Below are 27,384 nucleotides of genomic sequence, written 5' to 3'. Positions count from 1 at the left end.
ATCATAACCTCAGTAGGTTGAAGGCACACAACACTGGGCAACCATAGCACCAAGGGTAGAGAATGTCACACATCTGCAACACGAACACTGCAAAATTCAGGAATTTGTTTTGTCTCGAGACATATTATAGGAAGAAGGTGTTATTTTGTCTTCTATACAGAGATGGTTCATCACTTTCTGCGGAAAATGTAAGGTAAATCAACAGCAAGATAGTAGTACAGGCATTAACAAGATTTAAAATAAATAGAAAAGTTAATTGCTTTGGAGCTAGTTAATTGATTAATGCAGGAAATCACGGAGAATCTAAGCAACTGCAGGGAATCACTGAAGCACAAGTAAAAAACAATGCTGAAGGAACTCGGCAGGTCAGAAAGGATGTGTGGTGGCAGAAGGAAGATTACTGTTTCAGATTGGGACCTTGTTTCAGTATCAAGTTCATCCAGTTCTCCTTTTGTTCTAGATTACAGCATCTGCAGTTTCTCATGTCTCAAGTGCAGCAAGAGGACTTTTGGTTCACAGGTGTTTGACCATGGCACGATGTGCAAAAGACAATTCAGAGTGTGGGAGGAAAAGGTAAGTGTGGCGAGAGTACAATATACTTTCTGGTCTCTGCAGTTGCAAGCTCAAATCCTGAAAGGCTGTATTGCTGGAGAAGGGACTAGGAAAGATCTAGCTGTTAGGATCCATTGGCATGTTAGCTAAAAAATGTAATTCTGACAGGGGGAGAAGCTTTTGGATTGCTACTACTGTCACTTACAAACTGTTAACAGAATAAAACAGAGCAGAGGTGAAAGTGTGGCTCAGAGGGAAAAGGGTTTTCAACTGTGTGCCATTATTACCAATAACAAGGAAAGATGAAACAATCCTCAAGATGGATTTGGGCTGCACAAATCAAACAAGGTGGGGCGGGCAGGTGGGGGGGGGGGGGGGGGAGGGGGGAGAAGGGGATTAAGGTAATGGTGCAATGTAGTAAAATGAGAAATGATAGAGTGAAAGGGACAGCACACAAGCGATAGAAGGTAGCAGCAAATAGGATCAAAACAGGGAAATACAGTAACATGAAAATTTAAAAATTGGATTTTTTTTTTAAAGACATACAATGTGGTAACAGGCTCTTCCAACCCAAGAGCCCATGCTGCCCAATTAACCTACAACCTGTGAAATAATAATTAACAAGACACATGACTTAGTGGCACAAAGATATGTTTAATTGCAGACTTATGATCTGATCTATTCATTGGGAGATCACATAGCAATCTACTGCTTATTGGTTTGTTCTCTGGCACATGATAGCTTCAAGCTGGCATCCATATATGGCACTGAAGGTCAATTAGAATCTCCCATCTTGGTTGTGATGGAATCATGGGTATTATTGGAATGAAATTCTGCTAATAAAACCAGCCACAGTACTTTGTGGAAATACCCAATATTGGACTGTCCAACTGCTAGTAATACTCAAATGGTCAGATATTTAACAATGTGGAAGAACAGTGGAACCTTGAGATCCAGATCCAATTTGCCATGCAGGGTGAGATGGAAGTTAAGGCGGTCTATGAGATGTTGGAATTCATTAATTGGGGGACTGAGCTCAAGAATTGTGAGGTCGTCTATAAATCTCTAGTGAGACCCCATTTAGAACATTGTGTTCAATTCTGCTCACCTCATTAAAGGAAGGATGTGGAAACTATGGAGAAGGTCAGAGATTATTTACCTGGATTGGAAAATATGTTTTATGAAGCAAGGTTAGCAAAACCATGGCTTTTCTCCTTGGAGCGAAGGAGGATGAGAGATGACTTAATAGAGGTCTACAAGATTCTGAGAGACATAGATAAGGTGGACAGCCAGCACCTTTTTCCAAGGGTGGAAGTAGCCAACAACAGAGAACATCTGTACAAAGTGAAGGGAAAAACATTTACAGCAGACATCATGGGTAAGTTTTATTACAGAATTGTGGGTGCCTAGAATGCATTGACAGGGGTGATAGTGCAGACTGGTAACAAAGGGGCATTTAAGAGACTTTTAGACAGCCACGTAGACAAAAGAAAAAAAGGGTTATGAGGTAAGGATGGTTTAGTTTTCTTTTGGGTAGATTTAGAGGTCAACACAGCATTGGGAGTCGAAGGGCTTATAATGTTCCATATAGATGAGAGTAATGTAGAGTCACGCCTTTTCTTTTCTTTGGCTTGGCTTCGTGGACGAAGATTTATGGAGGGGTAATGTCCACGTCAGCTGCAGGCTCGTTTGTGGCTGACAAGTCCGATGCGGGACAGGCAGACACGGTTGCAGCGGTTGCAAGGGAAAATTGATTGGTTGGGGTTGGGTGTTGGGTTTTTCCTCCTTTATCTTTTGTCAGTGAGGTGGGCTCTGCGGTCTTCTTCAAAGGAGGTTGCTGCCCGCCGAACTGTGAGGCGCCAAGATGCACGGTTGGAGGCGTTATCAGCCCACTGGCGGTGGTCAATGGGGCAGCCACCAAGAAATTTCTTTAGGCAGTCCTTGTACCTCTTCTTTGGTGCACCTCTGTCTCGGTGGCCAGTGGAGAGCTCGCCATATAACACGATCTTGGGAAGGCGATGGTCCTCCATTCTGGAGACGTGACCCACCCAGCGCAGTTTGATCTTCAGCAGCGTGGATTCGATGCTGTCGGCCTCTGCCATCTCGAGTACTTCGATGTTGGAGATGAAGTCGCTCCAATGAATGTTGAGGATGGAGCGGAGACAACGCTGGTGGAAGCGTTCTAGGAGTCGTAGGTGATGCTGGTAGAGGACCCATGATTCGGAGCCGAACCAGAGTGTGGGTATGACAACGGCTCTGTATACGCTAATCTTTGTGAGGTTTTTCAGTTGGTTGTTTTTCCAGACTCTTTTGTGTAGTCTTCCAAAGGCGCTATTTGCCTTGGCGAGTCGTTACATTTGAACACACAAGGCCAAAATTCATATCTGGACTGAGCAATTCCTGTTGATGATCATTAAAATCTCCCACTAAAAAACATTTTGTGACTTTTTAAATCTCAGTGGTTCTTACAAACATTCATCTGCTAATGCCTGTGTTTGAACTGCTAACTCCATAGGATCTGAGGTCAATATTGAAAAGCCTACTCCTTCTTGCTTGCATTCCATAGTGCCATTACCTCTGGCATATAGTCCTGAGATTAAGGTAAAACTTACCCAAGGATTGTGGCCAAGGCATGTTGTCTGTAAGATGAGAAGTGGTAAAAAGAAGTCAGACTGCTGTTTGCCTGTGGACAGTTTTCTGAATTTCAACATGCAAGAGGGCCTTTACTTTAGAACTCCAGCTTGCAAACTTCACAGTCTACATGTCCAAATTCAGAGAACTGTCAGCAGCCTGACTTGTTGGTTTTTATAGCATGTTGCCTGTAGGCTTCTCATCTTAAGAATTATCCTAAGGCTAAAAGACAAGAGATTGACAGTAATACACTAAGTTTTGGACAGCCAGACTTAATTAAACACAAGAGGGATGTGAATTAGAAGAGGGGAGGGGGGGGGGGGTGGGGGGGGAGTGACAAATTTCAGACTCTGGATTCACAAACACAGACCTCTCAAGTTACACTGTGCACTTGGACACAGAGCAGCAAGTGCATCAAAACAAAAAGGGCAATTACAGTATAAATGGCCTTGGGCTGGTTCAATACAACAAACCTAAGACCAACAAACTCATGGATCTCGAGTTCATTACTCAGTTCAAGATGATAGCCAGCTTGATCAAAGTAATTGCGAGAAAGGATACAAATGCTTGCCTATCTTCTGAATATTATTGGCAATATCAATTCTTTATTTCCTCATATTAACTGGGTTGGGTGCCTCTATGCCATATCCAAATTCCATGCTTTTAGTTATTAGTTTGAGAGATATAGCACAGTAACAGGCCTTTGCTGCCCAAATAAGCCAATCAACCTACAAACCCCATCTGTTTTTGGAGGGTGGGAGGAAAGCGGAACACCTGGAGGAAACCCACGCAGGTCATGGGGTGGATGTACCGTAGGGGATTCAAACCTAGGCCGCTGGTGCTGTAATTACATTGTGCTAATGCTACCTGACAATCAATAAATTGAATATTTCTACCCTTCTGATGAAAATATTTAAATAAAAAGCTTATTATAAAGTTGCATGAATAGTACTGAAGGCAGAAGATTTTAGAAATTTCAAAGATTATAAATATAAAGAGGAAAATAATTACGAATAATAACTAAGAGATGGAAAAAGCATTGAGGTTGCTTTGCATTGATATAAAATAATCCATGATTGTCCCTTTCAAGCTAAGGAATTAATAGCGAGGTAGTGGCAGATGTATTAAAACCATTTTAAGTTTTCACAGTAGAATGAGTAAATCAAACCACAGTGAAGAATTATTTGAAACACTTGCAAGAGAGTGAAAGTATTAGACAAACTAATGGGCCGAAAGCTGAAACGTCCCTTGGGGTGGGGACGGGAGGAGAGGAAGGGGGCGGTGGAAATAAAAAGGACACTGGGGGCTAGGGGTACGGGAGGAAAGGAAGAGCAAGCAGGATCCAGAGGCAGCGGGCCATTTGAGGGCTGCCCGGGCTCAGGCCGCTGCTCCGGGCGATTCAGGCCCGGGCCCTCGGCCCCATTCTTTGCTCGGAACCAGCCCACCATCCAATGCCTCGGGCGGGTGGGACCTAACCTGGGGCCAGCCCTCCCCTCCCTTCCTCCAGCCTCACTTACCTTTTGGATCCGCCTCAGCGCCATCCCCCGCCGGCGCGACCGAACACTCCACTCCACCCCGCCGCCCGCAGGCGTGCAAGCGCTCCGCAGAGCGGCGCAGGCGCAGCGCGAGGCCGGTGGAGGGAAACAGCGCATGTGCGAGCAGCGGCAGAGGGAACGGAAGCCGCCGGTGGACAGGGACCCCTACCAGTGGGACCTTCACTTCCCTTTCAGCTCATCATTACATCTTGTAATCATCTATTTAAAACAAAGTGCTTCTCAAGCATTCTGCACTGTGATATATAAAAGGTATCAATCATAAAGTACTGGAAGTACTCATCAGGTCGATCAGGATCTGTGGAAAGAGAAATAGAGTTAACATTTCAGGTAGATCTTGCAGCAGATAATAGTGCAAGCCGGTTCCACAAGCCCTCTGCATCTGCTTTGCCATACTCACTCAACACCACTCCCCCCCCCTCCCCCCCCCCCCATTCCCCTGTAACTCTGACATATAGAACTTCAAAACATTCGTGCTCCCAAGTCATGATTCCTCCCCAAACCGGTCTTAAACTGGTTAAAAAGGCCCCCTGTTCAGGAAACATCCTCAACATTCATCCTGCCAACTTAGACTAGCTCATGGGGTATTGAAACCGGGACATGAACTGGGGGTTCGGTTCTGGAACTCGGGCTACTATGGCTGCGGGAGCGATGGAGGTGACACTTTGGGATTCTGAAGGGGACTCTCTTCTGCTTCCCTTTGACTATCTTGAAGCTCTTCAGGCAATTTCTGCCAATGGTGAATCTGTCAGCAGACTAAACCAAATTCCATGTAATATGACATGACAATAAATGAATCTTGAAAAAATTGCTGGACTACAGAAACTTATCAAAACTAAGATAATAAGGTAAAATCACACATATGTAAGGGGAAAGAAGCTGGGGGGAGAGGCCCAGAGGTGTTAGGACAGAAGATGCAAGAGACGAAGAGATAGGTAGAGGGAGAAACCAAGATTTGGGTGGGTGCTAAAAGCTAAGAAGAGAAAAATATTGAGTACGTGTAAGTAAACAGATGAAAGAGTGGAATCAAACAGGGAGAGAGGGGTAAGGGTCCAATGAAATTGCATGATTAGACCCTGGAAAATGTAGCTGGCCTCCCTTTTCATGGGAGCCACCTCAACTTTCACCTCAGTGTGGCAGTACCATCTTTGGTTGTCTGAGGAAAAGTAATTGATTTCAAACTCTGCAACAAGCTCATGGCATGGTTGGTTCTATTGCAGAAATGATCCCCTGTCGTCCTTCAAGTTTTTTGGACTACTTTCTGTAGACGATAGTGAAATACTGTACTGTCTATTTTTTTTTAAAAGATTAATACCCCAAAATGTTAGAGTAACTCAGCAGATCATGATCATGGAAGGGCTCAGGGCTGAAACGTCAACTGCCTTTTGCTTTCCATGGGAGTTGCTTGACCTGCTGATTTTCTCCAGCACTTTTGTGTTCTGCACTCGACCCTAACATCTGCAGATTTCTTGTCACGTGAACTCATTAGTCAAGTTTTTCCCCACTATTTCCTTATGAACATTCCCATCCACTGAACGACAGCTTTCATTGCTGCCCCACATATCACTTTGGGTCTTTTTCTAACTTTTAAAATCTTTATGTTAATTTTAATCTTGCTCTTTACAAGATTTTCCCCAGCAATTACTTAACTGCTTGGATTAATTTCACAACTTCCTGCAATGTTAATTTAATTAAATTTAGGCATACAGCACAGTAACAGGACCTTCTGCCCCACAAGCCTGTGCCACCCCAATTAACCGACAACCCTGGCTTTGAACAGTGGAAGGAAGAGCGCCCGGAGGAAACGCAGCAGACATGGAGAGAACGTACAAACTCCTTACAGAATGGGATTTGAACCTAGGTCACTGGCACTGTAACAGCGTTATGCTAACCACTACACAATACTTCTTTACTTTTTAATGCTCGGTACATTTTACAATAAAATCCCTTAATCACAATTATCCCAAAATTTAATCCAAGATCTTCATACTTTTTCCAACTAAACTATCCATTTATCTGGTAAACATTCCAGTTTTCCTCTAATTTTATCAACAGTGCTGAAATGGCATCTTTAAAGCTGAAAAAATTTCCCATATTATTGAAATGGAGCATAACAATGCTAGATTTGACAACAGGCCAAAGTAAACACAAAGATAGACAACTGAAATGTTGAATAATTTTGATAGACAATTTATAAGCACCCATTTAACTTTTAGTTTCACTTTCATATTAACCTATATTTATCCATGTTTGCTTGTTTCAAAAGAGTTCCCCCTGGTGTCCCAGTGAACATTTATCCCTGGACCAACAACTACAGAATATTATCATTGATGCTTATGGTACTTTGCTCTGTGTAATCCTAGTAAATTTATGACACAAGGACCACCATCGGTCTATTGTTGGCAAAACTGTCACCCTGCAGGACAGTTCTTTGCATCTAAAACATGTTAAGTTTATCTCTACAACCCTTTTAGGCACAAGGGTCTGAAGACTCATCACTTTGTGCAAAAAGTCCCAGCTTCTCTTTGATCCTTCAATTAACGTTTGCCGCATGGTTTCTGCTGGGGTGCCAACTTTTAAATTTAAACATACGGCATGGTAACAGGCTATTTCGGCGCATGATTCTGTGCCGCTGTGGTGGTATGCCATTAGGCAGGCGAACCGGCCCCACTTGTCATGCACGCGGCGGGGCAGCCAGCCAAAATGGTGCCGTCCGGCCTGCGCTTGGGGTCCCACGTGATGCCCCGGTGACGTCGGGGCCACCCAGTGCGGTTCTCAGCCAGGTCTGGGCTGGGAGTATAAGACCAACCAGGCAGCCTGCAATAAATCAGTTTTTGCTCACTGAACTCAACCCATCTGGTTGTGCGATCCATCAGTTAGCAATGTAGCCGCCGCTACAATTGGTCACCCCGACAGGTTCAAACGTCTTTGAACCCAACATGAACAACCCTTCGATCAACGCTATAGCCATCAAGCTTCCTGACTTCTGGGTTTAGGAGCCAGAGACTTGGTTCAGCCACGCAGAGGCTCAGTTTCTCCTCCGCCAGATTTCATCGGATTCGACCAAGTTTTACCATGTGGTCGCCACCCTGGACCAGGCCACCATCAAACGAGTGCTGCACCTCGTTCAGCACACACCCGTGGAAGTATGGGACCATCAAGCAGGTGCTCACCAGCTCCCTCAGCCTCTCCAGGCACCAGCATGCCGCTTGGATGCTGCGTCTCGACACTTTAGGGGACAGAACTCCAATCGAGTTGATGGAAGAGATGCTCGCACGCATGGGCAATCACACCAACTGCGCACTCTTCGAGCACATCTTCCTCAACCATCTGCCTGAAAACATCTGGCCATTACTGTCCCAGGAAAGCTTTGTCGACCCTAAGAAAGTTGCTCAAAAGGCTCAGGAGCTATGGCGTGAACGATTCCCGAAGGGCTCCGCAGTCCAGCAGGTTACGTCAAGGGCATGACCATGCCAAGCCTTCCTCTAGCACTGGGGTGGAACACCCGGCCTCTTCAGGGGCCTCAAAGAGCATAGCCAGAAGCAAGTCATTCATTTCAAGCCTCTGCTTCTTCCACCAGTGCTGGGGAGCCAAGGCTTGGAAGTGTCGTCAGCCTTGCTCATTCCAGGGAAACGGGCAGGACGGCTGCTGTTAATGGCTGTGGTAATACATCCTCCTCTACCTGTGGGATTCAGTCAGCGACTGACGCTTCCTTGTCGACACCGGGGCCCAGATCAGCGTCATCCCAGCCACAGCCATCGAGTCCCGGAACCGGCCTCGAGGACCTCCACTCCGTGCAGCCAATATGACGCAGATCCGGACGTATGGAGGCAAGATTGTCCACTTCCAGATCGGCCAGCAGAAGTTCTCATGGAGGTTCACCGTTTCGTCTTTTCCAACTGCCATCCTGGGTCTAATTTCCTCCTCGCCCACGGACTCCTGGTTGACATTCGAGGTAGACGACTGGTAGATGCCTGTATCTTCCAATCCATTCACCTCAACTCCTCCTGCACAAAGCAGCCGCAGATGGCCACGGTCAGCACGCCCAAGGATGAGTTTCAGAGTATCCTGGATGAGTTTCCGTCCTTCCTCCTCAAGCCGCAGTTCTCCGCTGCCTCACCACGCCACGGGGTGTTTCATTACATCCCCACCCAAGGCCCGCCAGTCCACGCCAAGGCATGCCAGCTCCCGCCGGACAAGCTCCAGATAGCGGAGGAAGAGTTCTCGCATCTGCAGGAACTGGGGACCATTTGGACCTCACCACTCTACCTGGTCCCGAAAGCTTCCGGCGGCTGGTGCCCCTGCAGAGATTATCGACGCATCAGTACCTGACCGTTACCCGATCCCTCACATCCAGGACTTTACGGCCAACCATATTCTCCAAGGTCGACCTGGTGCGAGGGTATCACCCCGAGGACATACCCAAAATTGCCATCATCACCCCCCTTCGGCTTGTTCAAGTTCCTACACATGCCGTTTGGGCTCAGGAAAGCCACCCAGACCTTCCAACGCCTTATGGGTACACTGGGCAGGGATTTGACTTTCGTATTCATTTACCTGGACGACATCCTTGTCGCCTGCAGAGACCGGGCACAACGCAAGTCTCACCTGCACACCCTCTTCTCCCAATTGGCCGACTTCGGCCTAATGATCAATCTGGCCAAGTGCCAGTTCAGAAAAGAATCCATGCAGTTCCTGGGCCATACCATCACGGCCGAAGGAGCCACACCTGTCGCTACGAAAGTCATTGCAATCAGGGAGTTACCACGCCCAGACAACCTCAAGGGGCTACACTACAGGAGTCTGCGGGTATGGTAAATTTTTATAATCGCTTCATTCCAGGCACTGCGTGCAGCATGCAGCCACTCTTCGCCTCATCGCGGCCAAAGACAAGACACTCGCCTGGACTCCAGAGGCCAGCAGGGCATTCGAAACCACGAAAGATGCCCTGGCGAAGGCTACCCTGCTCGTCCACCCACGCACCGACCTGTATATGGTGCTCTCCATCAATGCCTCTGCCACGGCCGTCGGCGCCGTCCTGGAGCAGCAAGTGAACAGTTAGTGGAAACCACTGGCATTGTTTAGCCGACTTCTTCATCCGCCAGAGCGCAAGTATAGCACTTTCGAGTGTGAGTTGCTGGGCATGTACCTGGTGATCTGTCATTTCCGCTATTTCTTGGAGGGGAGGCCTTTCACCATTTTTACTGACCACAAGCCCCTCACTCAGGCGCTCGCTATGGCAAGAGATCCCTGGTCGGCCCACCAACAGTGTCACCTCTCCTTCGTGTCGGAGTTCACCACCGACATTCGGCACAAGGCAGGGAAAGTCAATGTGGTTGCCAACGCACTCTCACGACCGGCCATTTGCGCGCTGATACCTGGCCTCGACTTTGACCAGCTCGCCCGGGACCAGAAGTCCGACGAGGAGACGTGGGCCTTCAGGACTGACATCACGGGCCTGCGGTTCCAGGACCTCCCGACTCCTCACAGTGAGGGCACCGTCCTGTGCGATGTCTTCATGGACACCCTGCAACCAGTGGTTCCCCAGCAGTGGCGCAGGCAAGCCCTCCACCATATCCATGACCTTTCCCACCTTTCCATCAGGTCCACAGTCCGTATGGTGGCAAAACGTTTCATCTGGCACGGGCTTCGGAAGCAGATTGCGGACTGGGCCAGAACCTGCATCTATTGCCAGCTTTCCAAGGTACACAGGCACACCAGAGTGCCCATACAAGATTTTGAACATGTGTGGGAACGGTTCAGCGCCCGTTTCCCGAGGAAACCGTTACCTTTTCAGTTGTGTTCCGCACCACTCGTTGGCCCGAGCCAATCCTAATGCCAGATGCCTCCACGGACTCCTGCTCCCGAGCATTTTTGAATGGTTGGGTTGCTGGTTCGGCGTCCCGAACCTCCAAACCAGTGATCGGGGCGCCCAGTTCACCTCTGCGTTCTGGGCACAGCTCGCCTACAGGCTGGGGATCGAGCTACATCACACCACGGCCTATTACCCACAGGCCAATGGGCTAGTCGAGCGATTGCACCGCCACCTTAAGTCAGCACTTATGGCCCACCTCACCAGCCCTGACTGGGTGGACGAGCTGCCTTGGGTGCTTCTGGGCATCCACTCGACACCCAAAGAAGACCTACAGGCATCATCAGCCGAGCTGGTCTACAGTGCACCGCTAGCCCTACCAGGTGAGTTCGTCAATGTACCTCACAAACCCCAGCATTCACCGCATGGTCTATTTCCCTGCCTCCGGGCCCAGTTGGACTCCTTCACACCCCCACCACCGCCCAGACACGGCACACGGGCCTCTTACGACCCCAGCGAGCTGTACTCCACAGAGTACATTTTTGCCAGGCGGGGCCTGTCCACAGTACCTCTACAAAGACCATACGAAGTCATCCAGTGTTCAAGATCCACTTTCACACTGGACATCGATAGTAAGAGGGAACTGTTTACAGTGGACAGGTTAAAGCCAGTCCACCTCGACCCCACCGAGCCAGTAGTTGTGGCCCAACCCAAGAAGCGAGGCCGCCCGGCAAAAAAGGACATTGGCGCCTGTCACGCATACGGTGAAGCAGCCGGCCAAAATAGTGCCGTTGGGGGTTTCCTCCCGATCTCGGCACAGGGCTCAGAAGCACGCGCTTGGGGACCCACGTGATGCCCCGGTGACGTCGGGGCCCCCCAGCGCAGTTCTCAGCCAGATCCAGGCTGGGAATATAAGAACAGCCAGGCAGCCTGCAATAAATCAGTTTTTGCTCAGTGAATTCAACCTGTCTGATTGTGGTTCAGTCAGCAGTGTAGCCGCTGCTACACCACCCAATTAACACCTACACCCCCAGTATGTACTTGTGGTTCAAAATGGCCTGTTACCATGCTGTATGTCTAAATTCTTTCCTTTTCAATATTTTTATTAACATTTAAATTTCACATCCAAAAATACAGAGTACATATGGATCTATGTTAGTATTCAAAAAGATAAATTAAAAATTAAAAGGATGGCCACCCCTGCTCTAACGGAAACAAGTTGGTCCTCTTTAAATTGCATACACTTGTCTTCCTCAGCCTCTTATATCCCAAAGACATCAACTCTAATGTCCAAATTTTCAACAGTTAAACATTCTCTAATCTTAACACAAATCTCTGCATCCTCTCCAATTATCCACCAACATGGAACAGCAGGGCTCATAATTCAGCCTTATGAGGGAAACTATCGTGTATGTTTTTTAATCTTAAAATTCTACAATAGTGACTACACTTTAAAAATATTTCATTGGCATTTGCAGGTCAACAGTATTGATGGAGAGAAACAGTTAATGATTTGGTTGATGAACTTTCATCAGACCGAGCATACCTTTCAAATCAACCATGTTTTAAGTTGCGGGGTGAAAGGAATAAATTCACTAAATCTGCTTTTTACCCTAAAGGAGTACCCCAAACTCTTTTGCTTTCCGCTGTTGCTGCCTGTTCTATTGAATATCTCCCACGTTTTTGCCCACATTAACACTATTTCCATATACTGGAGAATCAACACCAATGACCCTTTCGAACCAACTGTCCCATAACACAATCCTCCAATGCAATCATGCATTACAACTGAATGAGTGTTTGATGGTCTTGAAGGGCCCCTTTTACAGTTTTCCATAACTGACAACATCAGTAAACCGCTACTTTATTCCACCTTGGTCCCGGTTACAACGAACACTCCGCTGCTTTATTCCACCTTGGTCCCGGTTACAACGAACACTTCGCTGCTTTATTCCACCTTGATCCCGGTTACAACAAACACTCCGCTGCTTTATTCCACCTTGGTCCCGGTTACAACCAACACTCCGCTGCTTTATTCCACCTTGGTCCCGGTTACAACGAACACTTCGCTGCTTTATTCCACCTTGGTCCCGGTTACAACGAACACTTCGCTGCTTTATTCCACCTTGGTCCCAGTTACAACGAACACTTCGCTGCATTATTCCACCTTGGTCCTGGTTACAACCAACACTTTGCCAGGTGCCTGAGGTCCTCTGCACTTCTGGTCAAAAGTAGCAGTGAAAAGAATGAGGGAATCCGATCCAAACTCCTGGACACGGAAATCATTCAAAAACGTGGAAAAATGATTTTTAAAATGTGGAAATCAGCGGAAACCTGGAAAATTCATATGCCCACTACATTGATGAGCAAAAGCTACTCATGGAACATTGACAAGGTGCTCAGTTCCATTAGATCATGAACTTATGTGATCGCAGAGAAATGGACAAAAGACAGCATCATCGGCCAACTGCACTGGGCTGAATGGATGGCTTCAGAAGTGACGAGTGGATTCCCAGACCACCGATGTACTGGGAAAAGGTTGTCTTTATCCGATAAAGAAGCACCTGATCTAGAACCAGTTCAGTTTAAATTTAAAAACACTGGAGCACCGAGCGTGATATTCCTTTTCCCCTGGCCTATCCCCTCCCCACCAACATGCACTTTGGCTTTAACCTGATCCAGTCCCAGTTTGGTTGAAATGTAAAAGCACTGGAGCACCGAGTCTGACATCCCCTTTCCTTCCCCCACCCCCCAAACCAACATGGGAAAGGGTTGCACTTTGGCTTTAACCTGATCCAGTCCCAGTTCGGTTTAAATGTAAAAGCACTGGAGCACCGAGTCTGACATCCCCTTTCCTTCCCCCACCCCCCAAACCAACATGGGAAGGGCTGCACTTTGGCTTTAACCTGATCCAGTCCCAGTTCGGTTTAAATGTAAAAGCACTGGAGCACCGAGTCTGACATCCCCTTTCCTTCCCCCACCCCCCAAACCAACATGGGAAGGGCTGCACTTTGGCTTTAACCTGATCCAGTCCCAGTTCGGTTTAAGATGTGATAACACTGGAGCACCGAGCGTGTCATTCCCTTCCAGGCCATCCCCTCCCCCACGTCCTTCATCCATCCGGGGACTCAGTTCCGCCGCTCCCCACCTCCCCCCCACCTTTTCACAGCCGGTACCAACGCGCCCCATCCACAGCCCGGGCTGACGCCGCTCTCCTTCTTTCCCACCCTCCCTCCCCGATCCCGTTTACTTTCAGGATCCGCCTCTTCGCCATCCCCCGTCCGGCCGGCCGCCCCCCCTTCCCCCCCCGCCGCCGCCTTCGCTGCGCAACGGGCTGACGGCTGACCAGCCGCGACGCGATGAGGTCACTGGCTGAGGATGACGTCGCCACGCAGGACGTCAGGCGAGGAGCCGGCTGGAGGGGGGACGCACAGAGCCGTGCTCCCTACAGAAGGTGCTCACGCCGCAGTCAGACAAACTGCCTGAACTCAATGCCAGAGACTGATATGAAAACCATGCAGAACTGTTAATAAGAAACGGAATGAACGTCTCCGAACCATGACCTGAAAACACTGTCATTCACTGTTTTTCCAGCCACGAATGCTAACTCAATTTTCCTGCAACATCCACAACTTTTGCAATAGCTTGTGTTGCCATTCTTTTCACATTGTCAGCATGCCCACTTTCCTTTACATGCAATTCTTGAGCAAATTAATTTTACAAGATGTTTGGAGGGCTCAAGCCCGAAACAGTTCACTATATATAGAATACACTATATACTCCAGCGTTGCATTTTTACAGAAGCAGTAGACATGCTTAGTTTCTGAGTAAACCTGGACATGAGCTGGTTATCGAGCGAGTGAGTTAGAGCCGTCAGTGAATGATCTTAACATTTTCCCACACCTTACAGCAGTGGTTCTCATCCTTTTTCTTTTCCACTCACATCCTACTTTAAGTAATCCCTAAGCTGTGCTGTGATTAGTAAGGGATTGCTTAAGGTGGGATGTGAGTGGGAAGGAAAGGTTGAGAATCACTGCTCTGGACCCAATTGTTACTGAAATACTTTGCATGAAAAAAATTGTCATTGGCCCATTTCCTTTGGAGTTCTGAAACTGTGCACATAACAAGTCAATGGCGTACGATTAAAACAGTGGTTTTCAAACTTTTTCTTTCCACCCATATATCACCTTAAGCAATCCCTTGCTAATCACAGAGCACCAAGGCCTAATACTTTAAGTACTTAACGTATTAAAGTATGTGAGCAGAAAGAAAAAGGTTGAGAACCACTGCCTTAAAACGATTCCCTTTGGGAATCTTTGGCCTGTGACTGATTTAATGTTAAGAAGGAGCACTCAACACCATTTTGTTATCTGTTTGGGAACCTGTCTACATTTTGCTCAAGCCCATAATGTTTGTTATGGATCTTTGCTATATAAAGTACACTGTTTGACCAACTGAGTTTGTTTCTCCAGCATTGTGTTTTTACTTTTAGGGTGTCTAAGCTTCAGGTATGTTACGGCACAATCAATGAAAGCAGTTACATGGGCAGTCTAAAATGGAAAGTGCAGGAATATTTAGTTAATTCCTGCACCGCAATTTATCCTGTAGAATCCCTACTATTTTTCGGGGAAGCCTGCAGTCTAAATCACTCCACAAAACTCACCTCATGAATTTGACGTCCAGCTCAAGCCGAGTAAAAGCACCAGGATTAACATGCACAGGAACTTGAGGTGTGCAGTGTAAACAACCACAAGGTGAGTAATTATGTTAATTTATGGAAGATTTTTCACAGATTTTTTCAATATTGCTGCCTGAAAAACACTAATGTGTCTGCAGGCTTTTGTGTTTTATTTAGTAACACAATGTTGGAGAAATTCAGTTGGTGTCACAGCCTCCACAAGTGATAAAGATACAATCTTCAGGTTATAAGCAAATAATAGGAAGGCATCAGAATAAAGATTGAAGAATGGGCAGGGAAGGAGTCCAGACCAACAAAAAAAGGTGTAAATTGGATGAGAAGAAATGATAATTGATTTTGGCTCTGTGAGAGGAGACAAAAGGGAAAGAGGAGGGGAGAAGGGGAGAAAAGTAAAGGCAACAGAGTGAAGGGAAGGTTTAAACAGAAACTGGAGAAATCAGTGTAATGCCATCCAGTTGGAGGGTGTTCCTCCAATTTCAGTCTGGCAGTGCATGAGACCATGAACAGTCATGTTGGCAAGGGAAAGGGATGGGGAACTGAAATGGGTAGCCACTGGGAGATCCATGCTATTGCAATGGACAGAGCCAAGATGCTCAATGAGGCGATCTCCCAGTCTGCGCCCAGTCTCTCCAATGTAGAGGAGACTTTAAAAGATTCCATCCAGCTCCTAATGAGCAAGCAGGGGACGTCCTTCCAACTATCAGAACCTTTGCAGCAAATGCACCATGTTCAGTGCTGATGAAACAGCATCTTTCTCCAGGTTGATGTTTGCCTGTCTCTGTGTCCCTGGCAACAGCCCACATTCCAGAAAAAGAGATATGATAAAGAATTGCTGGTGGAACTCAGCAGGTCAGAGAACATGTGTGAATAGAAGTGATTGATCAACGTTTCAGCTCGAACCTTTATCAAAGCCAGAACCTTGATGAAGGGCTCAAGCTCGAAATGTTGGTTATATATCTTTACCTGTGATATATAGAGTTCACTGTTTGACCTGTTGAGTTTCTCCAGCATTGTGTTTTTACTTCAATCACAGTGTCTGCACACTTTCTTGTTTTACTCAAGACCAGAAGCCTTCCCTCAGTGATTTGTGTAAAGCAGGGGCCCCCAAACATTTTAGACCATCAACCCCTTCATAGAATTCTTGATCCCTCATCGACCCCCCAAGGCATGCAATCCCCCCACCCCCCAACCCTGGCGACATTCAACACACTCCCCCTACACCGGCCAGCAATGCCACCACCCGACATACAAAGAGCACTTCTTTCTTCTCCACTCCATCCACCCTCTCTCCCTCGACCTCCCATTCACTCTCAACTTAATAAAAGGCCAAAGCCACATAGAACATGGCGACCACTAAGGTCAGCTCTCACGAGAGGTTAGCCACTCCTGCCGTTGGTGCTATTTTAGACTGCAAATGTTTAATCAATGTTCAATGGTGTTTATCGACCTCCCCTTCCCCCTTTTTAAAGCCCCAGACATTTATTGACCCCTTGGATAATCCCATGATCCCCAGGGATTGATATCGATCACTTGGATCACTCAGATCCTTTTTAAAAAAAAAACCTCAATCTCACATTTAAAAAAATACTCCTTTCCCTTTTTTCCTCTGAAGTGATAATCCCTTACTACTACATTATTCCATCTACCTATCCAATTAGCTTGTCTGTATTATGGAACCTCTTGCATCCTCCCATAGCCCTCTCTGCCTTTCTACCTGGTATCAACAGAAAACATGGATACATTGATTTCTTATCCAATCATTGATATTGCCTGGGTATAGCAGGGGCATCAACAATAACCTTTGCAGCACACCACTGTCAATTTTCCCAACGCAAAGGTCTTGTGAAAGACCAAATGCATATTTGTTCTTTAATTTGAGATAAATGGCTTTATTTGTCATGACTTCCTTTGCATAAATGTACATTAAAAAAAATGTTATCAGGCAGATTTAAAAAGTAGGTTGTTATACAGAACATCACAGCACAGTACAGGCCCTTCGGCTGTCAATGTGTGTTGACTTCTATATTCCTATATTAAAAAAAACCTTCCTACCTCATAACCCTCCATTATTCTTTCAGCCATTTGCCTAAGAGTCTCTTAAACACCCCCATTGTTCCATCCTTCACCACCACCTCTGGCAATGCATTTTTTAAAGGAGGTGATAAGGGGGGGGTGACTCCTTGACTCCTGAACAATCATCCCCCCTTATCACCTCCTTTAAAAAATGCAGCATTTTCCCTTTGGGAAAACAAAACCTTAGAATTGTGACAGTATGGAAAAGGTATTTCCGCCTCTTAATTCCATGTGACAGCAACCAGAGTCGAGCTGAAGCCTTGAAATGAGCTGAAAGCCTGCTTCTGTGCCATGAATGAGACCAATTCCATCTGTCTCATTGACCTGGTTTCCCCTGTATCCATTTCAATTATACTTCAGAAGGAACTGATTTGTTTCCACAATCACCAAAAATAACCCCAGTCTGTGCAGTCAAATCCTACAGCTAAAATCCGTTCACCACCCTGTCTAGGGCTCGTAGACAGATCTCTTATGGGCAGAGAGAGCAAAGAATAATTCCCTATGTGAGTTCAGCAACATTCCACTGATAGCAAGGCTACCAGCCACTATTATGTCAACCTCCTATAGGGTAAGGCACCACATTTTGACCGAGGGCCCTCTGCTCCACGCCAGAATGCGCTGACTTCCTCCTGAAAAGGGTGTGCGAAATCATTGAGGACCCCTTCTACCCTGCACATGACATTTTTCAGCTGCTCCCATCAGGAAAGAGTCACAGGAGTATTAGAAGCAGCCCCACCAAGCTGAGAAACAGCTCCTCCCCACAGGCAGTCAGAAAACTGAACGACCTAAGGAACTGCTCATACTAACCGTCCGAGACCCTCATTCACAAAACATATTTATAAATGAATACTTGTCCTGCATATGTACTGTTTGTATGAATGTTATGTCTGGTTGTGTGTCTGCGTGTTTTGCACCGAGGAACAGAGAACACTTTCATCAGGTTGTACTTGAACAATCAAATGACAATAAACTTAACACATCTCCTGGAGGGAATTGTCTGAAACCTTCCCATAGACAGTTCAGCAAGCTTCTTGTCCCTTGTAGAGAGAACACTGACAACTGCAACACAGTCATGTTTCTCACTAAATGTTCCTCTGCTAAAAACATGTTACAATTTTACAAACCTCAGTTCAATCTTCTTTGCCGTCTTTGTGACATTAATAATTTGCATTTTTACAGTGTTTGCAATACAGCAAACAGTGGGGGACTTCACTTTGATATCTAGAGACATAATGGAAGATGTTAAAACTGATGATTAAGATTGGTCAGAAATTTTTTTAGAACACAACTGGTAAGGAATGCAGAGAGAATTACAGAGTTCAACAAAAGGTGAAAGAATCAACACTGGAGATTATTAATAGGTAATAAATGGAGATGTTTCTTAAACACTGTGCCTCTGAAGATGCAAGGGGCAAGAAGATTATCATGTTATTTAGATATGGAAAGATGGCATTGGAAATGTGGAGTTGTATTCCTTTGGAGAAAATTACTTATAATTTAAGAAATAAATATTCATTTTTTGTTCAGATTTGGAGCCCGAATATGCAAAGGTTAGAAATAAATATGTAAGAAATGTTCTTCCATCCTCCTAAATCCTACATAAATCTACTTCCCTAAAAGTGACGTACATATAAACTCTGATATGATAATAGCGTGTGAACCTATCCTCAGTGCAATCCGGAACAATATTTTCTTATTTAGATCTCTTTTGAGTACTCTTGGTTATTTACATCATCATATTCTATAGTGGGAGGGGGAGTTAGGGGAGGGGTTTAAACAACGTAACTATTGTATTGTAGTGGCACACGCATGGAGACGTGGACCCGGAAAAATGGCCAACAAACTCTGTGACCGCGTGACCTGGGGTGACACCAGCCATCATCCCAGGTGCCCTCCACGCAGTGGGAAGATGGGGAACTCTGGCAGGAACACCGGCCAATCCCAGGCCGGCGCTCCAATGACAGGAGCCTGACATCAGCTCCTGGGGCCCATATAAGTATGACGGCCAGAGCAATAAACCAGTCTCATTTTCCAAGGTTTTGGTTTACGTGTCGTTCTTCTCCATGCTCAAGTAGCATGAACGCTACATTGGTGACCCCAAGAAATCCAACCGGCAGATGGAGGGGATGACAGATCAAGCAGAGCCAACTACCATCCATGTGGTCTCTCTCAAGCTTCCAATGTTTTGAGTATCACAGCCAGGCCGAGACTCAGTTCCAGCTTCGGCATATTACCGACAACCGCTACTTCTACGTCGTGAGCACCCTCAATCAGGACACAGCGGCAAGGGTCATAGATTTCCTACAGCAGCTTCTGGAGCAAGGCAAATAAGCAGCCTTCAAAGAGCTACTAACCTGCACATTTGGGCTCTCCTGGCACAAGCATGCCGCTCGATTGCTGCATATGGATCAACTGGGGGACAGGGCCCTGTCCGCCCTAATAAGCGAGATGCTCGCTCTATCCGAGGACCACAAGCCTTGCCTGCTTTTTGAGCAGATCTTTCTGGAGCAGCAGTCCGAGGATATAGACTCTTGCCCATGGACGATGGACGAGGACTTCAGTGACCCTTGGAGGGTTGCACCCTGGGTGGACATGCTCTGGAGAGCGAAGGACAGCAGCACCGTCGTAGACCACATCTGCAAGCCCCATTAACATCCACCTGCAAGATCAAGACCAGTGGAGTAGCAAATTAATACCTGGGAAAACTATGCTACTATCATCAGCGATGGGATGCAGAGGCCCATTGATGCCGCCCACCCTGAATCGTTGATGGCTGTGGCAGTTGGCCCACGTGACAGTCTCCTCTATGTCTGGGACTCCTCGTCAGGCAGGCATTTCTCGCAGGGCTCAACACCCGTAATGGCAAGCAGGGCCTAGCACTGAGGACAGCCAACAGTTTTTCCATTCGGACATTAGGTACCCACACCATGCCCCTTCGGTTCGGCAACAGCTGCTTTAGATGGACCTTCATCTTCGCGGCAGTGGCATAACCGCTCCTGGGGGTCGACTTCCTTTGGGCCCACTGCTTGCACTTGGGGCATGCCAGAACTTTTCAAACTCCACCTCTGGGATAAGCCAAGCTACCTGGACTCTATATCACTTTAAGACAATGAATTTTCCCACATCCTAGCAGAGTTCTCCTTGAAAGTGATGCCATAGTTCTCTATGGTCAAGCCAAATCACAGGGTAAGGCACCACATTTTGACCGAGGGCCCTCTGCTCCACGCCAGAATGTGCTGACTTCCTCCTGAAAAGCTCAGCCTAGCGAAGGAGGAGTTTAAGAAAATGGAAGAGCTGGAAATTGCACTCTGACAGTCCCTGGGCCTCCCAATCAGCATGGCGTCGGAGACCATGTGGCAACGACTGCCATCTCAATGAGGCCACCACGCCGACAGATATCCCGTGCCCCACATCCAAGACTTTGCCGCCAAACTACACTGGGCACAGGTGTTCTCCAAGGTGGACCTCATCCGGGGGTACTACCAAAACCCAGACCCCAAGACTGCAATCATAACCCGCTTTAGCTTGTTTGAATTTCTCTGCATGCCCTTTGGTCTAAAAAAATCCGGCACAAACTTTTCAGTAGCTGATGGACGCAGTGGGCATTCATCTATTTGGATGATATCTTCATTGGTAGCTGCAGACCCTGCTGCCCACCTGAGACAACTGTGCAGCCAGTGAGTAATTTCAAGCTGACTATCAACCCCACGAAGTGCCAATTCGGTCTGGACACCATTGACTTCTTGGGGCACAGGAGAAACAGACATGGGGCTACATCCCTCCTCAAGAAGGTTGAAGCAGTCCGGCACTTCACTAAGCCTTGCACAGTAAAAGGGCTACAGGAATTCACCGGTATGATAAACTTTTAACACAGGTTCATACCGGCAGCCGCATGCATCATGCGCCACCTCTTCGTGCTGATGGCAGGCAAGTCAAAAGACATTGCTTGGGATGATGAGTCTTCTAAAGTGTTCCAGAACACTGAAGATGTGCTGGCCAACAAGACCTTCCCGGTCCAACCCAGACCGGAAGCACCTACCGCCGACAGTCGACGTCTCTAGCACAGCAGTAGGGGGTGCGCTGGCACAGCTCAGTGAGGGCCAGTGGCATCTCCTGGGCTTTTTCAGCAGGCAGCTCCACTACACCCCCCCCTCTCAAATATAGCACTTTCAACTGAGCACTATGGGACTGTACCTGGCCAAAAGACATTTCCATTATTTTTTGGAAGGCGACAATTCTTCACCAATCACAAGCCACTGACCTTCGCCCTCCGTAAGGTTTCAGACCCGTGTTTGGCCCGACAGCAGAGACACTTGTCCCGTGTCCAAATTTTCCACAGAAATACAGCACATTGCGGGGAAAAGCAACGTGGTAGCCAAAGCTGTCACGTCCCACGATCGAGTCGGTACACATCCTGACCCAAGAGGACGACTATGTGGCCTTCGCCAAAACGCAGCAGCAGGACCGAGATCCCTGCTTATAGGCCTCAGGGTGGAGGACATCCCCATTGGCCGAAGTAACCTGATACTGCTGTGCGACATCTCAACCAGGAGCCCCGCCCCATCATTCCAGCTGCATGAAGACGCCAGGTTTTCGATACCATCCACAACCTGGTGCACCCCACAATCCACGCGCACAGTCAAAATGGTGGCTAGCAGGTTTGTCTGGCTTGATCTCTGTAAACAGGTCAGCTGTGGGCCAAAACCTGTACAAACTGTCAATCTCCAAAGGCAGTTTCACACGAGAGTGCCCACACAGACATCTGAACCAGCATAGTGCAGGTTCAGCCATGTGCACGTCGACATAGTGGGGCCATTACCGGTATCCTGTGGGGGGAGATACCTCTTGCCCATGATTGACTACTCCACGAGGTGGCCAGAGGCGGTCCTGCTGGTTGATTCCACCACAGAAAATAGTGGTGTCCAGATTCTGGGTCTCAGAGCACCTAACCTCGGACAGGGGGGCACCTCTGGCTAACTTTTTGGGGACACAGCTCCACCACACCATGGCGTATCACTCTCAGGCCAATGGGTTTGTGGAGCGCTTTCACAGGCACCTGAAGCAGCCTGGCTCAAGAGTGGGAACTGGGTGGACAAACTGCCTTGAGTCCCGTTAGGGATTCATACCGCGCTGAAGGAAGACTTCAATGCCTCAGCGGCGGAGGTGATCTAAAGTGCGGCTTTGATCATTGCCAGGGAGTTCCTGGCCCCCGATAAACACCAAGACCCCATGGCAACCCTCAGGATCTTGAGGCGGAACCTGTGGTCCCTGGTCCTGCAGCAACCCCCACCTCACAGCCAGCCCAAACATAACGTGCCTAGGGACTGAAAGACTTATCAATATGTATCCATGAGAATGGGCGAACACTAGCACCCCTACAATGACCCTATGAGGGGCCTTACAGGGTCACAAGGGACAACAGTTCCACCTCGTTCTCGACATTGGCAGCGAGGAGGAGACTTTTACTGTCAACCACCTGAAATCAGCATATTTGGACTGTAACAAGCCAGTCTCCATTTCTCCCCCGCCACACAGGGGCAGACCACCCAAGACTATGGACAATGGCCTGGTCGCCAGATCTGGGGGGAGAGTCGTGTAGCAGCCCGTGCACAGAGACATGGACCAGCCCGCAAAATGGCCGACAAAGGCGGCGAGTGCGCGGACCTGAAGGTGGCACTGGCCATGGTACCAGGTGGCCTCCACACAGCAGGAAGATGGGGATATCTGGCAGGAATGCCGGCCAATCCCAGGCTGGCGCTCCAAATGACGTGGAGCCCTGACGTCAGTGCCTGGGGCCCATATAAGCGCGACAGCCAGAGCAATAAACCAGTCCAGTTTTCCGAGAGCTTGGTATGCATGTCATTTTTCTCCACACTTGCGTAGCGTGAATGCTACAGTATTTTAACTTTAAGTATTGTTTTTATAATTACATGGTTGAAAAATTTAAATAAAATATTCAAAAATAATTATCATGCATGGTTTTAAATCTGAACACAGACACCCAACAGCAAAACAAAACCTGGATGCTGGATATCTGAAATAAAAACAGAAAACACTGAAAATACTCAATAGGTCCCAGTGTCTGTGGAGAGAAACTGATCTGGTTAAGGATCAATGATTTGAAACAGTAACCCATTTTCTCACTCCATGTATGCTTGCTGACCAGCTGAGTATTTGCAGCATTTTAACCCAGGTATGCAGCTTAGACCAGGAGAAGTGCCGTCTTGATTGGATCAGCTTCCAGAGGAAGGTGCTCCTTGTGTACTAGATTCTACAGTGTGCTGGGAGTAATCCAAGGCTGACATACACAAGGCACTGTTGGTTTGCCGATACTGAAGATGGCAGGATTGCTTTGCTAGCCAGCAGTGAGCCAATAACATTGTAAGGAAATAATATCACAAGTCACTATGTTCAAAAAATATTCTATTCTGGTTCTTATCCCTATCACTTGAGGTAAAGATATATCACTGACGTATCGCGCCTGAGCTCTTCTTCCACAGAGCTGCTGGAGGAACTCGGCCGGTCTCGCAGCGTCCACAGGAGGTGAAGAAACATCACCGACGTTTCGGGCCTGAGTCCTTCTTCCACAGAGATGCTGGAGGTACTCAGCCGTTCTTGCAGCATCCATAGGAGGTAAAGATACATTCCCGACGTTTCGGGCCTGAGCCCTTCTTCCACAGAGATGCTGGAGGAACTCAGCTGTTCTTGCAGCATCCATAGGAGGTAAAGATATATTCCCGACATTTCGGGGCTGAGCCCTTTCTCACAGTACACATAAGCAAAAACACAGGAAGGCGCCTGGATAAAGACTGAAGAGAGAAGGGGTTGGGGGGGGGGGGTGGGAATGGGAGGGGTAGGAGTGCAGACCAAATTGGATACAAGAGGAAAGGTGAGAATTGATTTTGGCTCTGTGAAAGGAGACAGAGGGAAGTGGAATGACCCCCACCTCTCAGGTACCCTCCAAATCACCTTCTCCCAGAATATTGCAGAATTGGACAAAATATTCCACTTGGTATCTAATCAGTGATTTGTAACCATTTACATACAAAACATCCTGGCCTTTGTGCTATCTTCCTCTATTTATTAAACTAAAATAGCACGTGCAGGTAATACTCAGCAGGTCAGGCAATGTGTGGGAAGAGAAACCGAATCTGGAAAGAGAGTCAAAAACACATCTCAGGTTAGCAGTTAGCACAACGCCGTTACAGCAATAGTTTTTGGGTCCGGACCTGGGTTTGAATCCCATGCTGTCTGTACATTCTCCCCATGTCTGCATAGGTTATCTCCAAGAGCTTCGATTTCCTCCCACTGTTCTAACGTACCAGGGTGTAGGTTAATGGGGTGTAAATTGGGAGGCGTGGATTCGTGGGCTGAAATGGCCTGTTACTGTGCTGTATGTCTAAATTTCTTTTTAAATTGTTGCAGTAAGAATCCCATTTGTTTTCTGCTGTATCCTGCGCACAGTTTAAGATAGTGTTACTTCACTAGCACCTCATCTTCATGTGCAAGCACACCACCTCTAAATCCCCACCCAATGAAAGCCTACAGTCGCCGTGAACATTAAGAGCAGTAGATCATTCAACCCAATTATACACTCCACTCTTTGATATTTTACCTCAGCCACGCTTGCATCCTTGTCCCGGTTCCTCTCCACCCCCCGATAACAGTAATCTTTCACTGCCTCAGACAGAGATAGGTACTTGGCCTTTCTCAGTCCTTTGCATGGAGAAGTTAGAACATTCAACATCCTCCGGGCAAAGAGCTTTATTCTCATCTTTGTCCTGCATGTGGGGCAGGAGAAACAGTGGTAAAACTCAAAAAAACTGCAGATAATGTGGTTGAAGAAAAGACACAATGCTTGAGCCCTTCATCAAGCAAAATGTAGGCATGCAGCCAGTTATGTTTTGTTCAAAATATTGGTTATGTATCTCGATCTTTGCTATATGAAGTACACTGGTTGACCTGCTGAGATTCTCCAGTTTTGTGTTTTTACAGGAGAAAGAGATAATGTTTCAGGTTGAAAATCCTTCATCAGAAATTAGAGTTGTGATGAAAGGTCTTCCACCCAAACAATAACGTTTCCCACAGATGCAGGTTGACTTGCTGAGTATTTCCAGAAATTCCTGTCTTTATTTGAGACTGTAACCATTTTGTCTTGGCTAGGGGAAACAAAATCTGCATCCACTCTGCTGGTCCCATAAGAATTTTGACTGATTCAATAAAATTATATCTTATTCTTCTAGAGTCTGGAGAGCACAGACACAGCCTGGGTGATTTCTCCATGAGGGACAAACATGCCATTCATGAAATCAACCTGGTGAACCTTCCATTGCACTGCATAGCCACCACGGACAACATCATCAACTAACCTCTCCACAACCCCCCCCCCCCACAGTGACCACGAAACACCACAGCCTCCACACCAACCTCTCACCACACCATTTGACACTGACCCCCCTCCACACCACTTCTCACTGACCCCTCTACAGTGACCAACCCCAGAGACCCCTCACAGTGAGACCCCCAGAGACTGACACCCCCACAGCACCAACACCTACCAACTGCCCCTGTCCCAGTGACCACCCCAAACTCCCTCCCTCCTGCTGCTGCTGCTGCTGCCGCTGCCGCTGCCCCTGTCCCTGTCCCCGTCCCCGTGGAAGCCTCCTACCCGCCCCCCTCACCTTGTCGATACGTCTCTGCGCCATCGCCAGCCAGCCTTTCCCTCAGAGTAGCCGCTGCCAGTGATCTGATGTAACGTGGGAGATGTCACAGACAGGGGCGGGATCAGGCGGCGCCGCGGCCAATCACAGGAGAGCAGCGGTCCATCCGTGCCACAGAGGCAGTGCGTGTGTGAGGGGCATTGGGGCACAGAGGGCATGTGTGTGAGGGGCATTGGAGCACAGGTGAAGTGTGTGTGTGAGGGGCACAGTGGGTGTGTGTGGGAGGGACATTGGGGCACAGAGGGAGTGTGTGAGGGGCATTGGGGCACAGAGGGAGTGTGTGTGAGTGGTATGTTGTGAAAAATTATGTCTGGGAGGCAGAGTGGTGATGCCGTTATCTGGAAGCCCCAGCCTGTTAACATTCCCTCTACCAGGACAACCATTAGCTGCCTCCTGTTGCTTTCATTGCCCCCTCTTCTCTCTCAGTCTCTCGGCAGAATCAATTCACCAGTGAGAACAGTTGCAGTCACTTGTGTTAGTCAGGGCAATCAATTCAGTGACAAGCACAGCTTGGTGCATCTGGAAAAGATATGTGAAAGTGTTCCATGCAATCAATATGTTGTAAAAAGTACACATCGCTCCATTGGTTGGGGGGGTGAATTGAGAGTAGGTGTGGGGGGAATAGAGAGGGTTGTGTGTGGGAATGGAGTGTGATGTGTGGAAGGGGGAGGAGTGGGGAGAAGGGAGGGGAAGTTGGGTGGTATATTTACGTTTGCTGGTTGGAAGCTGGCTGGTTCCTTTGACCTGTCAACCAGGAAGATACCTTCCAGTGGGATTCAGACTAATCCCAGTTTGAAACAGACCTGTTCAATAATGCAGAGGGGGAGATACCTAGAAGACGAAGGGAGTGTTTGTGAGGTTTGGTATGACACTAGAAACCCTGACAAATTTCTACAGATGTGTGGTGGAAATGTGCTGACCACCTGCGTCAATGTCTGGTTCAGTAACACCATACCCCTGAGTATAAAGCTCTCCGAAAGGTAGTGGACACAGCCCAAGACAAAACCCTCCCCACCATCGAGAACATCTACAGGGAACGCTGCCGTCGGAGGGCAGCCGCAATCATCAAAGATCCACACCACCCGGCACACACTCTGATCTCGCTGCTGCCATCAGGAAAGAGGTCTAGGTGCCACCAGACCTGCACCACCAGGTTCAGGAACAGTTCTACCCTTCCACCATCAGACTCCTCAACAATAACCTCAATCAGGGACTCATTTAAAGACTCTTACTTTGTCCTGGTGTACTTTATCGATTTTCTTTTTTTTCTCTGTATTGCACGGCCAGTTTGTTTACATTTGTTACCTGTTTACAGTTCTTTGTTTGCTTACATGTTTTACGCCA

General features: G+C 47.6%; 1 protein-coding gene across 3 annotated transcripts in view; it reads right to left on the bottom strand.

The window, feature by feature from the left end:
* The window catches only part of LOC138753934 (ubiquitin-conjugating enzyme E2 D4-like), a 33,467-nt gene extending 7,359 nt beyond the window's left edge, over positions 1-26,108 (bottom strand). Inside the window, exon 1 of one of the 3 annotated variants that reach the window (XM_069917530.1) lies at positions 26,002-26,108. In XM_069917530.1, the coding sequence (XP_069773631.1) occupies positions 26,002-26,025 (24 nt within the window). In that variant the 5' untranslated portion in view covers positions 26,026-26,108. Of the gene's footprint in view, positions 1-4,700; positions 4,851-24,935; positions 25,110-26,001 lie in introns of those variants that run through there. The other 2 variants (XM_069917528.1, XM_069917529.1) reach the window with 2 other exon arrangements.
* Positions 26,109-27,384: the final 1,276 nt, after the last annotated feature.

The sequence above is a fragment of the Narcine bancroftii genome, chromosome 2, assembly GCF_036971445.1.
Source record: "Narcine bancroftii isolate sNarBan1 chromosome 2, sNarBan1.hap1, whole genome shotgun sequence".
NCBI lineage: Eukaryota > Metazoa > Chordata > Chondrichthyes > Torpediniformes > Narcinidae > Narcine > Narcine bancroftii.
Note: the sequence above shows the minus strand (reverse complement) of the source record. Positions and strands in the feature narration are given on the sequence as shown.